The sequence below is a fragment of the Cebus imitator genome, unplaced genomic scaffold (genome assembly GCF_001604975.1).
Source record: "Cebus imitator isolate Cc_AM_T3 unplaced genomic scaffold, Cebus_imitator-1.0 Scaffold26, whole genome shotgun sequence".
Taxonomy (NCBI): Eukaryota; Metazoa; Chordata; class Mammalia; order Primates; family Cebidae; genus Cebus; species Cebus imitator.
In genome coordinates, this window is record NW_016107341.1 from 6881193 (window position 1) to 6900702 (window position 19510).

The 19510-nt window shown below is 34.3% G+C and overlaps 1 protein-coding gene across 2 annotated transcripts in view; it reads right to left on the minus strand.

Moving 5' to 3' along the window:
• Nucleotides 1–1129: 1129 nt before the first annotated feature.
• GNAI1 (G protein subunit alpha i1) overlaps nucleotides 1130–19510 on the minus strand; it is an 81348-nt gene continuing 62967 nt past the window's right edge. Inside the window, exons 5-8 of one of the 2 annotated variants that reach the window (XM_017523125.1) lie at nucleotides 17565–17693; nucleotides 9152–9281; nucleotides 7656–7809; nucleotides 1130–3209 (exon numbers count right to left, since the gene is read on the minus strand). In XM_017523125.1, coding sequence (XP_017378614.1) covers nucleotides 3019–3209; nucleotides 7656–7809; nucleotides 9152–9281; nucleotides 17565–17693 — 604 coding nt within the window. In that variant the 3' untranslated portion in view covers nucleotides 1130–3018. The remainder of the gene's footprint in view (nucleotides 3210–7655; nucleotides 7810–9151; nucleotides 9282–17564; nucleotides 17694–19510) is intronic. The other variant, XM_037736551.1, reaches the window with a different exon arrangement.

A 19510-nucleotide genomic window follows, 5' to 3' on the forward strand; every position in this document is an offset into this window, starting at 1 on the left:
TCGGATTGGTCAGGTCCGATCCTATAGACAGAGTGAGAAATGTGACTGGCAGCTCTACCAGAACCATGTAGTTTCCAAAAGAGTACCCTGAAGAACAGATGCCAGAGGAGTCTAAAAGAGGTATCACAAACCAAATTTAAAAGTGCAAATAAATTTTACACAGAATTTTAAAAGTGGGCTAATAAAAATAACACTGACAGACACAAATGAACACTTCCCACAGTCTAGGCACTGCTATAAGCATATCACATGTAGTATGTAATACAGTACTTGGAAGAAAGCACAGGCTATGCACAGGACACTATTTGGATAAAGTGTAGAAAGGAATGAGGAAGTAGTGAAGAGACCACAGGTGATGAAGAGCATTAAATGGGAGGCTAACTTATGTTTAATTTTATTGACAAATCAGAGCCAATGCAGATCAAGGCACAAAAGGCAATAGGGCCACAGTTCTATGTTGGGATAGCTAACCTGGGTTTTTTGAGAAGAGAGAAATGGGAGATGAGGAATTTAATTAATAAGCCATTTCATGAAGAAGTTTAGCAAAGACTGAAATTCAGTAGGTAGTAACAGGAACAGAAAGGTAAACAAACAAACAGATGTAAGGCATTGTAGGATTGTCAGTAAATTGAAATGGAGATGAGGAATAGGAAGAGTTCTACCTAATGCATGTGGGGCTTAAAACCTACATGACAGGTTCATAGGTGCAGCAAACTACCATGGCACATGTATACCTATGTAACAAACCTGCACGTTCTGCACATGTATCCCAGAACTTAAAGTAAAAAAAAAAAAGTTCCAAATGGCTGAACAGTTCCCCATTGAAGGAATAAATAATGATGGTACTTAGCAGGTAAAATGGCAAAGTCAGGGGTTAGAACTAGTTTAAGGGAAGAATGATGATAATTTAGTTTTGAATATAAGAAGTTAAAGCAGGGAATGAATTCTCAGAAAGGGATATCAAGCAGGCAATTCCAAATGTGGCATCGCATCTCATAACTTGTAGCAGTGAAAACTGGAGCTTCTGGAGTAGTTGAAATTGTAAACAGAGCATAGAAAAAGAAGAAATGAAGAGAAAACAGACTGATACTTAAATTCCAATAAAAAATGTACTTAGCCAATAGGTTTATAAAATTTTAAAAATTTAAATTTATTAGGATTAGTTAACACAATTACACAGAATAAAGTTCAGGATTTCATTAACGATGGTCACCAATATGTGCTTCTTTGTGGCTTTTCAACTCATATTTCTCATGATTCAAATTTATTCATATTATAGTTGAATTTCATACACAGCTTCACAATGTGGATATTACAGGTCCATCAGTAAAATTAATGAAAACATATCTTTCATGAAAGGCACATAAAAAATCTAACACATTTAAGGAACTTTGACAACTTCGAATTTCTTTACGTTACAAAGGAGAAAATCCTCAAAATGAAACAGATATGACTATAGTTTATGGTTACATACACACACACACATACTTTAACAAATATACTTCAACCCAGTGACAACACATAACTTAGAAACTACTTACCAACAACGCGTACTGAAAGACTAACTTTTTCCAAGATGAGTAAAAAAAGGGAGGTTGGGTGGGGAGTGCTGTTCATTTTGCTGAAACAAGGTCACAGAGATGACACATCATGAATAATCAAAAGAAAATTATTCTATTAAAGCTCAATATCTAGCTGATATGTAATACTTATTTGAGCATACATATAGTCACTGACTTATTAAATACTATTACTCATTTTCTAAGTGTAATTGTCCATTTCATTCTCAGAAATGACAGTATAATTGAAAAAGAAATAAAAACTCAAGCAAGTGGAGAAATTTGAAAATCGAAGGGAAAAAAGTAATTTTAACATAGTGTGATAATTACATTTGAAACTAGTTATATGTATGAATTTAAATATTGCATTACATCAGCAATAGAGAGTATTCAAAGATCCTTCTTATTATCTTCTAAACAGGAGCTATTATGTATGCTAGGTACAAGAGACTCCTCAAGGGAAATACACAAATGAATGTCTCAAAATTCATTATGCCCACAGGTTTTTTACCCACAAAAATGCTCTTAGGATCCCTCCAAACTTAGTGAAAAACAAAAATGTAGTTATTTAAAGTGTATAAAAATTAATATGACATCACCTTTGAGGCGACGCATTAATATCAGCCAAATATTAAAATTCAGAGTGAAAAACAGTGAATAAAAACTAAGTGTTTACAATAAGTCTAGGAGAGTCTATCCTCAAAAATCCGAAATTTTAGTTTTTCAAACCAAATCTAATGTGGAATCTAATGTAAAATTAAATTATTTTATTTTCTTAAAGTAGGAAAAATCAAAATGCATACAATGTTTAAATAATTGATCCAAAGGCATGTATATTCATCTTAAGAACATTTCAATAAAACACATAGAATTTAAAGAACAAATCAAGTTATTAAAATAGTCTGTGCAATGTTTGTACGAATAACATTTTTATTAATACAAGTATACACATAATCAAGATAAGGGCTGTAATGTTTCCTAATATTAATTACTGTACTTAAAAATTTACAGGACACGAACATAAATAAAGCTGCTTAAAACTGGCAAACATAGTAATAGCCTGTCGTTCAGTACAAGGAATATTTATGTTATTTCCAAAGCCATCACCCTAGAATCCTAAATTGCCCCTCTTAAAACCTAAAAATAATATCAAAAACTAAAGTCATAAATACATGTATACATACATTTGCATATTTACACTTATGCAGAAATCATCAATATACTAGAGCCCAGCTTTAACACTGTCCTTCAGTTTCATACTGCATGACCATCTGTCACATTTAAGGAAGGTCCTTCTGTTACTTTCAGTTAAAAAAACAAAAACAGAACAACTTTGGTCAGGTCCCAGATGCATTTGCCTTATATTACATTCTGTGTTGCTGCAAGACTCTAGTCTACAGAGATCCATATGTAAGTACTCATTTGGTTTGAAAATGCATTTTACCATTAACTGCAAAACTTAGAAGAGACCACAATCTTTTAGATTATTTTTTATGATGACATCTGTTACAGCATCAAAAACAAACTGCACATTCTTAGTATCTGTGGCACATGTGAAGTGGGTGTAAATTTCCTTTGTGTCCTTTCTTTTATTGAGGTCTTCAAACTGACATTGAATATATGCAGCTGCCTCTTCATATGTGTTTGATCCTGAGGTGGAAAAAGGAAACATAATGCAAAAAGCTAAAATAACAAGTATACTGCCTAAAATATTGAATTCAGTTTCATACATATCAAACTGAAGTCAGTTTCATACAGTTTCATTCATGGACTCCTTAACTGTGCTTTCCCTTCTAGAATGGGAGAGACTATTTATTCTAAATGAAAAACACTCCATGTTAATTATCTTTAATGACTGTAAGTTATCCCTAAATTTAAACAAAAAGTTTCCTCTACATGGCATTCCATGTTCATCATGATCTTTGTTCCTGCCTCGATCTCCAAATGCCAGATCTTTTTCCCTCTTACCCTTTGTTCTCTACACCCCAATTCAGCTGCTTGATGACAGCATGCTATTTCAGTTTTGGCCCAATGGTAGATCAAGAAATGTTGGCTGAATGCTGATCAGTATTTTTACCTCCCTTTTCTATATATATCTTAATTAGCATTCTTCACTCCTTTTTCTTTATTCAAAAATTGTACCAAGGTCTACAATCATGTTTAGGAGTATGAGGTTACCAAAAAGTGAATGACACATTCCAGCTCTCAGGTTACTGACTAAAGGCTTCCTCTGAGTACAAACCCTCCAGAAATTGGCAATATCTAAAGATAACCACACACACGCACTGACCCCACAATTCAGTTTCTGGATGTACACTTGACAGAAGAGTATATCACTGAAGACATATAATAAATGAGAATGAAAGTACTACTGCCATACTCAATAACATAAATTAATTTCATAAGCATACTATTGAACAGAAGAAGCTAGATGCAAAAAGATCATATACTGTATGATCCAACAATATCTGAAAATGAATTGGTAAGGACAAAAGCTTCACCAATTAATATTATCTGTGGCACATGTGAAGTGGGTGTATATTTCCTTTGTGTGCTTTCTTTATTAAGGTCTTCAGTGATTATCCGTGAGGAATCAGTGATTACTCTCTGTGTGTATATGGGGTTTGAGTGTGTACGTGTGTGTTGGGGGGAGGGTTTGACTGGTTAAGACTGAGAGGAGGCATGATGGGGCTTTCTGGTGTCCTGAAGCTGTTTGGTTTCTTGACCTGAGTGGTAGATATTGGCATGCTCACCTTTAAAAATGCACTTATGCTGAGGGTGTGTGTGTACGTGTGTATGTATGTACATAATACTGTAATATACATTAATGTATATAATGTAATGGCATGTGTAAAGCTTCAATGACAAAAAATCAAATTTCATTTGGAAAATAATTATCTAAACCCCTCTTTTGTAGCAATAATCCAAAATTATCTGCCAGGCTTTCAAGGTCCTCTACTACCCAGCCTACCCTGCAGTGCCATTCTAAGATCCTCTCCTCCACACTGGCACTCACCCCACGTCGTGAGGACCCAATATGCAAACTGCCAGCTGTGGTACTGCAGTACTTCCTCTTCACTCTACTTCACCGGCTGAGATCTCTGCTTGCCTTCACATTTGCTCAAAATTGGCACTCCATGTAACTTTTCCTAATTATTCAAATCTAGCTGGGTTCCCTATCACTTAAAAACTTTTTCCTCCTTCTAGAAATAACTATATCAGTTTTTGTTACACTGCTTTATACAAACTTAAATTCTTTTTCAGTGTTCAGTCTCCTAAACCAGAATGTGAACTCTTAAGAGTAAACATCATATCCCACCAGCCCCTACACTCCTTTTATAGCTTATAGAATCCAATATAATACAATGTGACGAATGCTCACAGGAATGTTATTTAATGTGCTATGACAGCATAGATTATGAGATTTTTATTAGGGATAAAAAGGTAATAAAGCTATAGTCTTTGAGTAAGTTTACATTTAACTCTTTTATATCACCAGCAATCATATACTTTTAAAAATCAAATTTTATTAAATAGAAGTTTTATAGTAAGTTTTGTTCTCCAAAATTTTAAAGCAATCAACAGCATCTTGTTGGCCCACAGAAGCTAATGCAACTGCTAAATTAAAATACATTTCAGCCGAACAGCTTACATTCAGTGCATAAGTCAATTTGCTCTATATATCCTAGGCAGCTAGCCAGATTACCCTAAAAGCTACAACATGTATGAATAAACATTCTTCAATCTGATTTTAAGTCTTAAGAAAAGAATGGCAAAGCAGGGACAAGAGAGTAAATATGATAGATTTTTTTTAATAGGTGATAGAATTGTCCTGAACAAAGGTAAGTAGGTGATAACCAGGTTCAAAAATGAAGAACTGGGAGGCTGATGACACAATCAAAAAGGAAAGACAGGAAAGCTGAGAGGGGGAAAAAAAAAAAAAAAGAAAAGAGTTCTGTCTGAGCTTTGGGTGCTAACAAACAAACAAACAGACAACAAAGCATGTATGTTCAAGCAGTTGGTAATACAAACCTAAGGCTCCAGAGAGAAATTAGGGTTGACCACAACATTTAACCTATTGAGAATAGATATGACTATGAAAGGATAGAGAGTTAAGATGACATGACTGCAGATGAAGCTGGTGAAGTGGCAACATACAGTAAAAAGAAGAGGAGGAGAAGGACAACACAGGAGCAGACAGACAGGAGACAAATCAAGTGAGTTGTTTAAGGGCTACACAGGGTTCTTCCACAGCCATAGGAAACTGAGAGTTGAGGCTGAAGCAAGAAGGCACTGAATCAATACTTCGGGCATGCAATGGAGATCTTAAATAATAATCTTAACTCTGAGGATGTGAAAGAATTATGTAATATTCTTTTTGTGCAAAGATTTTGAAATCAGGTATTCGTATTAACTTAAGCAAAGCACAAGCAAAAATTCCTAAACACACTGTCTACTTGGCAAAGGAAGAGCTAACATGCGTATCCTTAGTTGCTCTGAAATCCTTAAGTATATAATATTTATGGATTCATTTGGGGAATCTGGTAATATGAATTAACACGAAAATGGCTACATCATAGAAAATGATAAAAAATACACTGAAAAATATATTCAAATAAGGGAAAAATTAAGCCATCTTGATTCTGGATAACTTCAATCTATTCCTAATAAGCACAGAAAATGCTTATGGCGATTTAGGAGTATGGTGACTTAGGACTATGACTTTCAAAAAGAAAGCAAAGTTTTAAAGTAAGCAACTGTGTGAAATTATTTTGAACTGGAAGCATAACTTCACAGTACACAAAAAGAGCTATAACAATAAGTGACATGATCATATTTACCAAATAGCCCTCCCCTTTTGGTTCCAGTGAGTATTTCATTAAATGTAGCCTAGTTGTTAATGGTCTAGGAGCAGGAGGACAATGGACTTGGGTCTCGAATGGAATTCTGGCTTCATTAACCCCTGGTATTCTCATCTGTATGGGTGGGGATACCAGAGCACTGACATCACAGTATTGTCTTAACATTTCCTGTAAATGGCAGTAAATACTCATCTTACAATTTACTCAACATAAGATTGAGGAAAATTTTGTTTATGAAGAAACCAATTTTTGAGACTTTAAAAAAAAAAGGAGTGGGGTGAGAGTAAGTAAACACTTCAAGCTATCTAGATTTGGAGATTACATAAACCAGTCATAGACAAACTCCCTGTTTTTTAAGGCATATTGAGTGCTCTTCACTAAAATAAAATCTTACTCCGCTTGATACGTAAACCAGATGAAAACTGAGTTACTCTACTTTAATGAAAAAGTGATAAGGTGGTGGGTGGGGGGGCAGTAATTAGTTCTGTTCCCTCCCTCATCTCCACCTTCAACAGCAACCCAGGAGGTGCTCCAAGGAACTGAACTAAAACCAATGTTTCAGCCCAACTCCTGACTGCACAGATGAAATACTGAGACCTAGGTGAACTAACTGCCTTGTTCAAGATCAAAAAGCTAATTATGGAAAAGTGAGGACTGTACTTCAGGTCTACCTTTCTCACTCAAGGAAATTTTCCATCGTAGTAAAATTAAAGTCACCATTAACAGTCTCATTACCAAATCAGGCTTCTTGTGAAACCTTGCCTGCCATTCTGGGTGAGTTAGCTGCCTCACCGATTCCATCTTTATTTTCCTCCTTACAATAATGTTCATGTCGTATTTTAGCAGTAGATTGCACTGCTATTACTTGTTGTTTTTTAAGCGTGTCTGTCTTTGAAATTAGACGGTGAACAGAGACATGTCTTATTCACTGTACATCACACAGTACCTGACATAAAATCTGTTAACTGGATTTAAAAAATTAATATTTTAACTTGGAGTCATCACTAAAAATTATCTAACAGCTTTTCCATAAAATAAATACATTATGTTCAGTAATTTCGTCCACATCTTAAGGAAATATCTGTGCTCAAATGAAGTTTGATAAATAATATCCCTTAAAGTTGTAAGAATCACTAGGCCAATAGATTCAAATTAACTACTGAATTCTTGCCTTAGGGGAAGTTTCACTTAGAAATATGTAACTTGACAAATTATTCCCAGAAAAGTAAGATACCTGCATATTCTGGATAGCATATAGTGAGAGGGCTCTTTTTGATTTTTTCCTCAAAGAGATCCTTCTTGTTTAGAAAAAGTATAATAGATGTATCTGTAAACCACTTGTTGTTACATATGCTGTCGAACAACTTCATGCTTTCATGCATTCGATTCTGTAACAGAAAAAAAAACAACAATTTGTCACTAACAGCAAGGATTTTTGAGGACTATTTTAAAAAATAATAGGTGTTGTAATAAAACAGAGTTTGGTCTGCTGAAAAATATAAAACATATCACAAAAATACATTTCTGCCATTTCAGAACAAACACACTTTCACTTTAGGTGAGATAAGTGTCTAATCAACTTTCATCACTTTTTGCATTCAACTTTCACTTGCTGAGTGCCCACTACATGTCATGCACTGTGCCAGGGAAGATCCTGCTACTGGTAGTTGTAATCTAGGGCTGTGAAGTGTGAACATGTGAAAAGAAATGGCATTGTCATAGAGTTCATTTCATCTTAGTTTCCATTAAAAGATAAATCAAGTTTTTTAAAGATTAATAAATTAAGTTGAACAAGCTAAGACCCAATTAGCCCAATACTCTAAATATTATATTAAATATAAATATTGGAAGGACACTTCCAATTCCTGTTTCTTGACCTTCCAGGATCTGTGCTCAAAGAGGGCAGTGATACATTTTATAGTGCTGAAATGAGAGAATGAACATGTGGTGTTGCACAGCACCTACTGTACTATAATTCATATACTTGCTTTTAAAAATACAATCGTCCCTCAGTATACTCGGGGATTGGTACAAAGACCCTCCAAGGGTACCAAAATCTGCATATACTAAAGTTCAGGAGTTGAAAAACCTGCTATATAGGAAAAGCTGGCTCTTTGTATCCTCAGGTTTCGCATCCCATTAATGTGTTTGATTGAAAAAAAATCTCATATAAGTGGACCCATGCAGCTTAAACCCCTGTTGTTCAAGGGTAAGCCGTACAAAACTGACATTTCTACTTCTTTTTCCCCACTATGTAGCAAAGTTAACTTAAAATGACAACGTTTTGCGCATTTCTATTTAAAAACATTTCCCCCATGTTGATGGTACACTGAAACATATCTAAAAATTATAGGGCAGCAACAAAGCATAACATATATTAAAAATTTACTAAGCAAACAGAAGTAACAAATTAAGAAAAGGAAACTTTGGACTACTATGTAACTATATTTCCTTTTGCTATGTAGATATTAGATACAGAAATGCATCCTTAAGCTTACAGGGTTGAGGTGACATTGACTCCATGTTTTCCTTTTCCTCGAGATCCACCTGTGCTTCTCTAGTTTATTTCTCTTTTATTACACAAATAGAAAAGTTAGAGGAAAGACCCTGTACTTTAAAATTATTATAGACATTAGAAAGAATTTCTTAAGAATTTTTCTTAGAAAAATTCTTGGCAGCATCTTCAGCTCTTCATGTTTCAAGCTCAACTCTTAAAGTAGTTCTACTTGCCATTTCTTCATCTTCAGCTAGAACCAGGTCGTAGTCACTCAGTGCTACACAGAAGATGATCGCTGTCACTCCTTCGAAGCAATGAATCCACTTCTTCCGCTCAGATCGCTGACCTCCCACATCAAACATTCTGTTAAGAAACGAGTTGACATCACATTAAATGTTCAAAAAGCTCCCAGGAGTTCTTTAATGCTAACCAAAAAGCTCCGAATAGTTGTGGAAATGTGTGATGAAAGGAAGGAGAGAAGGACTTTATGGGAGGAAAACAGTGTCACAAACTGGACTTCTCAAAAGGGGAAAAAGAACTGCTGGTTTTTAAAGTTTTTGATTGAAGGGAGGGTATCTCTAAAACAAAGCAAAACAAAAATACCCTAAAAAAAAAAAAACAAAAAAACAAAAAAACTAGACATTAACACATGAGAACACTTAGAACATTAAAGCAAACACAAATGAATGGACTACATTATGTGTAAACACTGAGAAGTCACATGAAGCAACTGGGGAATGCAGAGATCAAAGAGTAAATATTCCATTTGCCACAGTCACGGAACATTGAAGGCAGAGAACAGAGACCTTCTCTCCTCCTACTACAATATGTCCTTTTGGCTCAGAAGCAATAAGCAGTGCTTTGATGTAAAGAAGAAATCATTCCAGGTAAGAAAATGTAAGGCAAGCAAATAAAATTCACATAGGGTAAAACAGGTTTGCATAAAAAGTAAAATCATGATACATTACAAAATGAGGGAACTGAAATATGAAATAAGTGATCCTATTGAATGGCCTTAACATTTAGAATGAAAAAATCCTCAATTTTTACACAATATACAATAGTGAACCACTGTAGGTTAGTGAACAAAGCAGCAGCAAAATCAAACAATATAAAGGCAATAGTCTATTCTTTTTCTCTTGTAAGACTTTATAAAGCTAAGCAAAAGTTAAAATTTGCATAGACTATATTATGCAACCTAGAAATAACCACTTATATAATGAAAACACTACGCGAACTGGTACATTTTTAAAGGCTCCATTTATCTAGATGGTGCACTAATTAAAATAGTTCCTATTTAATTCCCAGGCAAAAAGAATTTTCCCTACAGAGCAGTACTGGCCTATAAACCAAATCTGAGTACATCAACTAGTATTGTTATTTTTATCATCATTTAAGCGGGCTTCATTCTTTTGGTTTAGCTAGTAAACTGTTCATTAAATTCAGGTAAGCAATATAACACAATGTTTCTACCACAAAATAAATCAAAGAGTTAAGATGTAAAAAGCATAGGTGGTAACAAAGATCTAACAAGAATAAAATAAATGATAGTACATTAAAATGATTTAAATTGGGTTACCATTTGCTAAAATTCCCAGGAACACAATTTGAAAATAACTTGACTGAAAAGATAGCATATCTTAGATAACTTCTCTGGTTAGATGTTACATATACCCTGTCCATCCAACAGCAGATATAAATAAACAACCCAAATGACCCTAGCTCACATTTTCTCTCTGTGACGGTATAGTTCTGTGTGTTACCTTGGCTATGCCATCATACATTTATCTAGGTTTTATTTCATCAAACACTTCAGATGTTGTTGTGAAGGTATTTTATAGAAATGGTTAACATCTATAATCAGTAATGGAGACTGTCCTCAATAATTTAACAGGCCTCAATCACTCCACAGGCCCAAACCGGCAAAAACTGAGGTTTCCCAGAAGAAAATGTAATTCTTTCTCAACAACGTCATGACAACTCATGTCCACGTTTGCTGACCTACCCTACAAACTTCAGACTTGCTAGCCTTCAGAATCCCATAAACCAATTCCTTTAAATAAACATAACCTAATGGATCTGTTTTTCTGGCGAATACTGACTGATACAACTTTTAGCGCTGAAAGTGAGGTGCTACTCTAACAAATACCTAAAAACATGGAAGTGACTTGAGAATTGCGTAATATGTAGGAGGTGGAAGAAAATTTAAGCATTTGACAGACAGGAAAACTAGATTGTCTTGAAAAGACTGCTGGTAGAAATTGGGAGAAAGACGTAAGAGCTCAGATGGAAATACAACTGGAAAGAAGCTTCTGTTGTCTTCGAGAATACACGTATCATTGTGGACAGAATGTTGGTTGATATATGAATGTTAAAGGAGGCCTCAGAAGGATATGAAAACATGTTATTATATACTACAGGAAAGACAGTCCTTGTTATAAAGCGGCAAACAGCTGGCTGAACTGTATGCCAGTGCTGGGTGGAAGGTGCAACTTCTAAGCAATGAACTTCAACATTTAGCTGAGGAAATCTGCAAGCAAAGTGTAGGAGGCTGCAGTTTCCTCTTCGCTGATTAGTAAAATGAGAGTTGAAGAGATAAACTAAAAAATGAACTATAAGCTAAATGGAACCAGACACACACAGGGAAGGAGGACATGGGATGATAGGTAGAGAATGGTCATGGAAAGAACTCGAAGTCTAAGCTAGTGGTTCGCAAACTTGGGTATGATTCAGAATATTAGGAGTCAGATGTTACTAGTCTGGGCGCCATCATTTTGAGAATCAATTAATTCCCAAGCCAATTAATTAATCCAGAAGCAACAATGACTGAGAACTGATATTACAAATGATCAAACTACTTAAGTTTGTTGGAATTCAGAGAGAGCTAAATGAAGGTAACAACCAGAGGAAACACTAAGTTTTATCACTACTTTCGTTTTCCATATAATGGTAGATAAAAATGTACAAGCATTATTCATTCCTCTACGCCTATATTAGAAATATCTTATTTTATATACTGTTAAGTCCTGAACTTCTATTAAAAAAGAGTAAAAACATAGTATGTTATCTTTCATATGAAATGATGAGAGTTTAAACCAACATCACATAGGAAATGAATTTGAGTTTTCTTAGGGATTCTGAAGAGTGGAGTAGAAGGAGATGTCGGACGTGCTGAGATGTGCTGATTTATGCCTCAGACTAGCATCTAACACCCCTGTCACCCAAACCAACTGCTACAAAGCTAGCTAACCATATATGGATATCAAACGCATAAACTGGATGTTGTATTCCAAAATCCATAACACATTTATAGTACTATAGAAATGAAATAGAAATTTATCTCATATTATAATTTTAGGGCAGAAAGAATGCTTTAACTCTATATTTGGCAAAAATAAATAAATAAATAAATAAAATAAAATGAAATTGCTGACTCTTTTATTAAAGCAAAATAATCCACACAGACGCTGACCATAAATACCTAGACATAGAGATACTAAGAATTCTTAAATTATGATGCTGTATTGCCTCATTTTGAATTTGCTAATACCAATAATTTTTTTAATGTGAAACTGAAATTTTACTCAGCAGTTAAAATTAAACAAATGATTACAATATGAAGAGCACCAAAAAACCAGAAGATGACCATACTCAAGCGTTCCCAGTAGAATTACTCTAAATGCATTTCTGCTCTCACTCATCTGAGGCTCATTTAACCTATAAAAAGCAAAGTTGAAACCATATGGTAGCAATGATAGTAATTTAACAGAATTCGAAATCCAAAATAAGACAAAGTTTATCTGAGGTTCCTGACAAACCTGTGTTTATCTTTAAGTCAGCAAATAAAAACAGCAACTAAATTACATCAACCTCAACCAAGAAGCTTAAATGGAGTACGATAAATGAACCTCCTGGAAGGATAATGCTGAGTGTCAACTTTACTGAATCCCAGTATTTGCTGAATGTTGAAATGACAAGTTTGAAAAACCTAGACTGGAAGTGGAAAGTATGGTTCTGAAATAAATGTTTAAGAGTGGACCTGACCAAGATGAAAAGTGAATTTTATATAGTCAGACTGCCTTAAGTACCAAATAACTGATTTTAACATTTGCCACTGCCACTTATTACCATTTATAGAGTTCTCACTTGTACAACATTTTTCATAGGCAATAACTCATTTTATTTTTAAGACTATAACACAGAGCAAAACTGTAATAGCCTGTTAAGAAGCTTAACCAGGTTTACCCAAATACTTATTAGGGGAACCTAGATCTAGAATCTTTACTTGCTAACTCCAACTCCACACATTTTCTCCTGAGATAATATTGGTTAGAAATACAGTAGTTCCCACTTATTCCTGATTTCATTCTCTGCAATTTCAGCTACCTGTGGTCAACCAAGGTCCAAAAATATTACAGTATTTTGAGACAGCAAGACCACATTCACATAACTTTTAATTATAGTATGTTGCTATGATTGTTCTATTTTAGTATTAGTTATCAGTCTTTTACTATGCGGAATTTATAAACTTTATCATAGGTATGCATGCCTATGAAGAAACATGGTATATATAGGGTTCAGTAACTCAGCAGCTGCAAGCATTCAAAGGGGTTCTTGGAGCGAATCCTCAAATAAGGGGAGACTACTTAAGCCACTACCTGAACATAATTTAAGTTTGCCTTAGAACATAATATTTAAAGCAAAGTGAGCAAAACCAAAATCAGAATCTAAGGAATACTAAGTTTAAAAAAAAAAAAAAAAGTTGTAAGGCCCAATCTAATAGTCAACTTCCTTGTCAATAAAATGATTTCTTACAGTTTGAAGATAAAATGACAATATTCTCCAGATCAGACATATCTGATTACTTGAAATCAGAGTACTGAGTTTGTTTATTTGATATTATAGAAATAGCAATGAATAGACTAAAAGAAAGTAAATGCTTTCAGTAAGAGTTAATGACAGCAGCATAAAATGTCCATCGAGGGCTTTTCTTAGAAAAAATGAAAAGGAGGGGAGGAAGCATACGTAAAACCACAGCATGCATTAAAGCACAAAGCTAATGTTGCCAGATAAATTAATTATGACCTAGATCTTTGTTTAAGAAAGCAGGTCAATGTTTGTTTTTTCAGGAGAAGTAGCCATGAAAAACTGAAATAAAGCTTTAGTTCTCTGGTAAATTCAATTACACGAACCACTGATATATCAGTGACAAGTGATAGTAACAAATGTATTAAATTTAAAATACTTATGGAAGCAATCAGAAGTATCATTGCATATAATTTAACAGTGCTCACTAATTGTAACAGTGAGCTTTCTTTATGAGGTGAACTGATAAATTTTTTTCACAAGAAATCTTTTTTCCAAGATGATTTTAGAAATTCTGCTTTATTATCATGACCAATTCAGAGCAACAGAGTTAACTGAAGAAAAGCCTAATCCATAATTCATAGTAAAGATTTATTTAGAATGATTATGTTGAACCAGATAATTTTTAATGAAAAAAAAAAAGACAAAATAATTTCAATAAAGATATGGGACACTCCGTTTGCAAACCAAATGCAGATAAATTATTTTTCAGCAAACAGAATGATGTAACAGTTTATTGTTATTTTTGCTTTTGTAATAGTTTTTTTAAAAATATTCTTCTTGGTATTGGGGGGATGGAGCTGGGTTAAGGAGATATATTCACAATCTTGTAAAGAGTGAATTTCTACAAAGAAACCAGAAACCCCCACTAAACATAATCTTAAAAAAATCACAAACTAATAAATGATTTATCTAATCCTTCATTGTATTTAAAAGCTGAAATTTAGAAAAACATAAAATATTAAAATTTTCCTTGAAAAACAGATCATAAACACCTTTCCTAATCCAATTTTCTGTGGTGACAACTGGAGTGTGCTCAATTTGGGTCAATGTATCTATAAAGCTTTGCAGCTGTGAGATGGGATCTAACTGACACCCATGACTGAAGTGGCAATCTTCCTTAAAATCAATCTTAACCTTGTTGGGTTAAAAACAAATAGAAAAATCCCTACCCGTTAAAAGAACAACAACAACAAAATCCTGTAAGTCTATCACTCATTTAACTCTAGCATTTTTATTATTTTCATTTCCAGGACTATTTACTAGTGAATTCACAAAAATGAGGCATTGAGTTCAGATGGGCCTCCCAACACTGATCAAGGGCTTTGTGTTTGGTGTGTTTGGTGTTCCTTCAACTGAACACTCAACTGGTACTTAGGACATGTGACATTTTAAATGAATGTGAATTATAAAAAACTAGCAGATTTTAAAAAAAGAACTTCTGCCAACCTCTTTATTTAGATTCAATGTACTGAAACAAATAATATACTAAGAAGCAAAAAAGAAACACCTACATTTTTTAATTGGAATTTTTTACATCAAGTAACACTACAGTTGTCTATCTTTCTATGAAAATAAGGAAGTTTTGTTTCAGTAGGCCAACCTGTGATGTTATTAATGTATGTATCTTTACACAGGCTACATAATTTCTTTTTCCATGATTGAATTATTACTTTAAGAAATGACCAATAACAGTATAGACTTAATTTAGGCAATTTTGTTTGAGTGAATAATGAAATGCGTTAGTGGAGCATTTTAGAAGAAGAAAGTTACAGTAATCATTAGCAGATGACATGGAAGGGAAACAGATTAAAGTAGCTGACCATGAAGGCTGTAGAGATAAAACAAGAATCAGCAAATGAAAACATTATATTCAGTCGTGTTTAAGTCCAACAACTTTCCTCATACCTTGGAAACTGTTATTTAAAGGAAAAAAAGAAAAGTAGTTTTGTAAATTTGAATGTGATGTTTTATTGAACCTTCCTGAGCCTGGTTCATCATAAAATGAGGGAACTAGAACATGCACTCCAAGACCCCTTGCATTTATAAAGGCTACAATTCAGTGCTTTTCTGCACAGACCTAACTAAGCTGATATTCAGTACACCCTAAACTAAATGAATATTTCTCATCATGAAATAGTGCGTAAACTGAATCCTCCATAGGGAAGATATGTTCCATGAAAGAAAACTTTCCATGAAAAAAATTTTAAAGATGCTCCTTTCTTAACATTTCTATAAATAAGCATCTATGCTATCCATAAACCTTGTTCTCTTTTTACCTAAAAATAGATGGCAACACAACAAAAACACAGTATATTAGCGCAGAATTTTCGGTTTAGAAACAAAAGCCAAAAACTACTTTGTTTGAGTCACTGTAAAAACTACAGGCAAAAAGGAATTTGCCTGGCTAGTTTTTGTTAAATAAAAATATTCCTCTCAGGAATGCTTTTTTTTTGACTTCCTTTATCCAAAAATTCTTTGGTCCAGTCATCTGAAGAAAGTTTTTTTCTAACTGTAATTACCAACTGTAAAAATGCTGTAAACTTTTATTATACCTTTTATTTATTTTTTTATTGTACTTTAGGGTCTGGGGTACATGTGCAGATCATGCAGGATTGTTGCATAGGTAAACACATGGCAATGAGGTTTGCTGCCTCCATCCTCCCGTCACCTACATCTGGCATTTTTCCACGTTATCCCTCCCCGACCTCTGCACCCACCTCCCACCGTGCTATCCCTCCCTTGGCCCCACCAATAGACCCCAGTGTGTGATGCTCCCCTCCCTGTGTCCCTGTGTTCTCATTGTTCAACAACCACCTATGAGTGAGAACATGTGGTGTTTGATTTTCTGTTCCTGTGTCAGTTTGCTGAGAATGATGGTTTCCAGATTCATCCATGTCCCTAAAAAGGGCACGACCTCATCGTTTTTTAAGGCTGCATAGTATTCCACGATGTATATGTGCCATATTTTCCTTGTCCAGTCTATCGTCAATGGGCATTTGAGTTGGTTCCAAGTCTTTGCTATTGTAAACAGTGCTGCAATGAGCATATGTGTGCATGTGCCTTTATAATAGAATGATTTATACTCCTTTGGGCATATGGGATTGCTGGGTCAAATGGAATTTCTATTTCTAGGTCCTTGAGGAAGCACCACACTGTCTTCTACAATGGTTGAACTACTTTACACTCCCACCAACAGTGTAAAGTGTTCCTATTTCTCCACATCCTCTCCAGCATCTGTTGTCTCCAGATTTTTTTAATGATCATCATTCTAACTGGCATGAGGTGGTTATCTCAATGTGGTTTTGATTTGCATTTCTTTAATAATCAGTGATGATGAGCATTTTTTCATACGTTCGTTGGCCTCATAAACGTCTTCTTTTAAAAAGTGTCTGTTCATATCCTTCTCCCACTTTTGGATGGGTTTTTTTTTCTTGTATATCTGTTTTAGTTCTTTGTAGATTCTGGATATTAGCCCTTTGTCAGATGGGTAGACTGCAAAAATTTTTTCCCATTCTGTTGGTTGCCAGTTCACTCTAATGATTGTTTCTTTTGCTGTATAGAAGCTCTGGAGTTTAATTAGGTCTTATTTGTCTATTTTGGCTTTTGTTGCCAATGTTTTTGGTGTTTTAGTCATGAAGTCCTTGCCTATGCCTATGTCCTGAATGGTTTTGGCTAGTTTTTCTTCTATGGCTTTTATGGTGTTTTTAAAATACCTTTTATTTCTAAAGCAATATGTTTTATATCTAAATTTAGAAATCATGTTTCAAAGCTACTCACTTAAAATGAAGATCTTTGAAAGTAAAATGGGTTTCAACAATTCCTGTAGTTTTCACTCTAGTTCTAAGAACATCTTGTTGAGTCGGGATATAATTTGGTTGAGCTATTCTGTCCAAGTCATTCAAATAGCTGAAAACATTAAACAAAACAACATGTTAGTAGTAAATACAGCCAATAAAGATCATCCAAAACAAAAATTAAAACACATTTCAATACATGCAATAATCTGAAAGCAATAAAAGGTTTAAAATTTCTGGGTAAAGATATAAACCAGTTTAAGCTTGTATCTTATATAACTCCAATGGAATAAAACTGTTTACACCTCTGCAACCACGAAGCTCTTTTAGTATTTTTAAATGTGTACTTTATTTCTTAGAGACAGTTATTAGTAATTCAAAGAAAAGAGACTAGCTTAAAAAAAAAACAACAAAAAACGAATGCACACTGTCAGTTTGTTTCTTAGATTCTTTATCACACTTTTTGGATATAGCACTGTGTTTATGATCCAGACATCACTCTTTTTTATTAAAGATTTTTAAAATCTTAATTTTGGGGCAAGCAGTGATGAAAACTCTACCCAAAGGCTGAATGAGAGTTTCTTTTCAACCAGTCTTAAGTTACATATGGGACAACAGCACATACTCCTTTACTACTCTGAAAATCAGTACACATTTTAGTCACTCATGTAATACTTTCTGCCACTGGTGCTATATATGTTGTGATATAAGAATGTAGTGGTATCATACCATTCAATGTCAGAGAATAAATTAATTTTTTGTCAAATTGTATGGTACAGTCAGTAATTCACAGAAAGTGCAGTATGGAGAGATTAATGTGGACCTAGGTGATTAAAGAAGGATTCATGGATAGTAAGGGGTATAAACAGAAACATAAATAACGGGATGGGCAAAAAGGAATGACATTGCCCCAGGAGAAGCTGTAAATCAGTATGGAGATGGGAACAGGTGCATGTTCTTTCTTGGAGAGTAAGGCCACTCATACGCTATATAGAGCCTTAAATAAGGAGTCTGGAATGAGTCCTAAGGTCAGCTGATATAGACAGTATCACCACAGTGTTTTTATTACCAGAACTATAAGGTGGCTGATAACGTAGAAATAAAAAAATGTTTTAGACAGTTTAGTGTATGTATGTGCTCATTATACTAAAATACATAGAGAGATGACAGCTTGAGTTACCTGTATTGTATTTACTGAATTTAAGAGAATCTTATTATCACATTGTTGATAATCCTCCAGTACTTTCTCTGTGCTTTTAATTCCAAATGTTTACTGTAAGAAAATCCAATTTAACAAATCAAACAAGCCATGGCAAGATTTTACTGCCTCTTTAAAATGATGAGCTACTCTTACTTAAAATGTACTCTGACTACTCACAGATTTCTTTGCTCAAAACTGCTATAGTTCAAAAAATCTCTAAAAATAATATTTTAGTAAGACAAAGAAGAAAAGCAGTCACTGTGAGAAACTCTGACTGTTTTAAATGATTACAAATATAAAGTGTGAACTTGTGGCTACTCAGTCCTAATGGGCAATTTGACTACATCTTACCATCCCTAGTCAAGAACTCATAAATCAAGATGCCCTCTAATCACTATGGAGAAAAATGTTTCTATGACTTTCTTCATTCCTAAAAAACAGCCACATTAGTGCCATCTTAAGGTCACAACCACTAGAAATAAAATAATGAAAAACCAAAGCAACGTATTTTTCATTTTGTAATTTTAATTTTTTTTCTTTGAGACATGGTCTTGCTCTGTCTCCCAGGTTGAAATGCAGTGGCAGAGACATGGCCCACTACAGCCTCAACCTTCTCGGGTTGGGCAATATTCCTGCCTCAGCCTCCCAAGTAGCTAGGACTACAGGCATGGACCAATATGCCTGGCTAAATTTTTTTTTTTTACTTTTTGTAGAGACAAGGTCTCAGT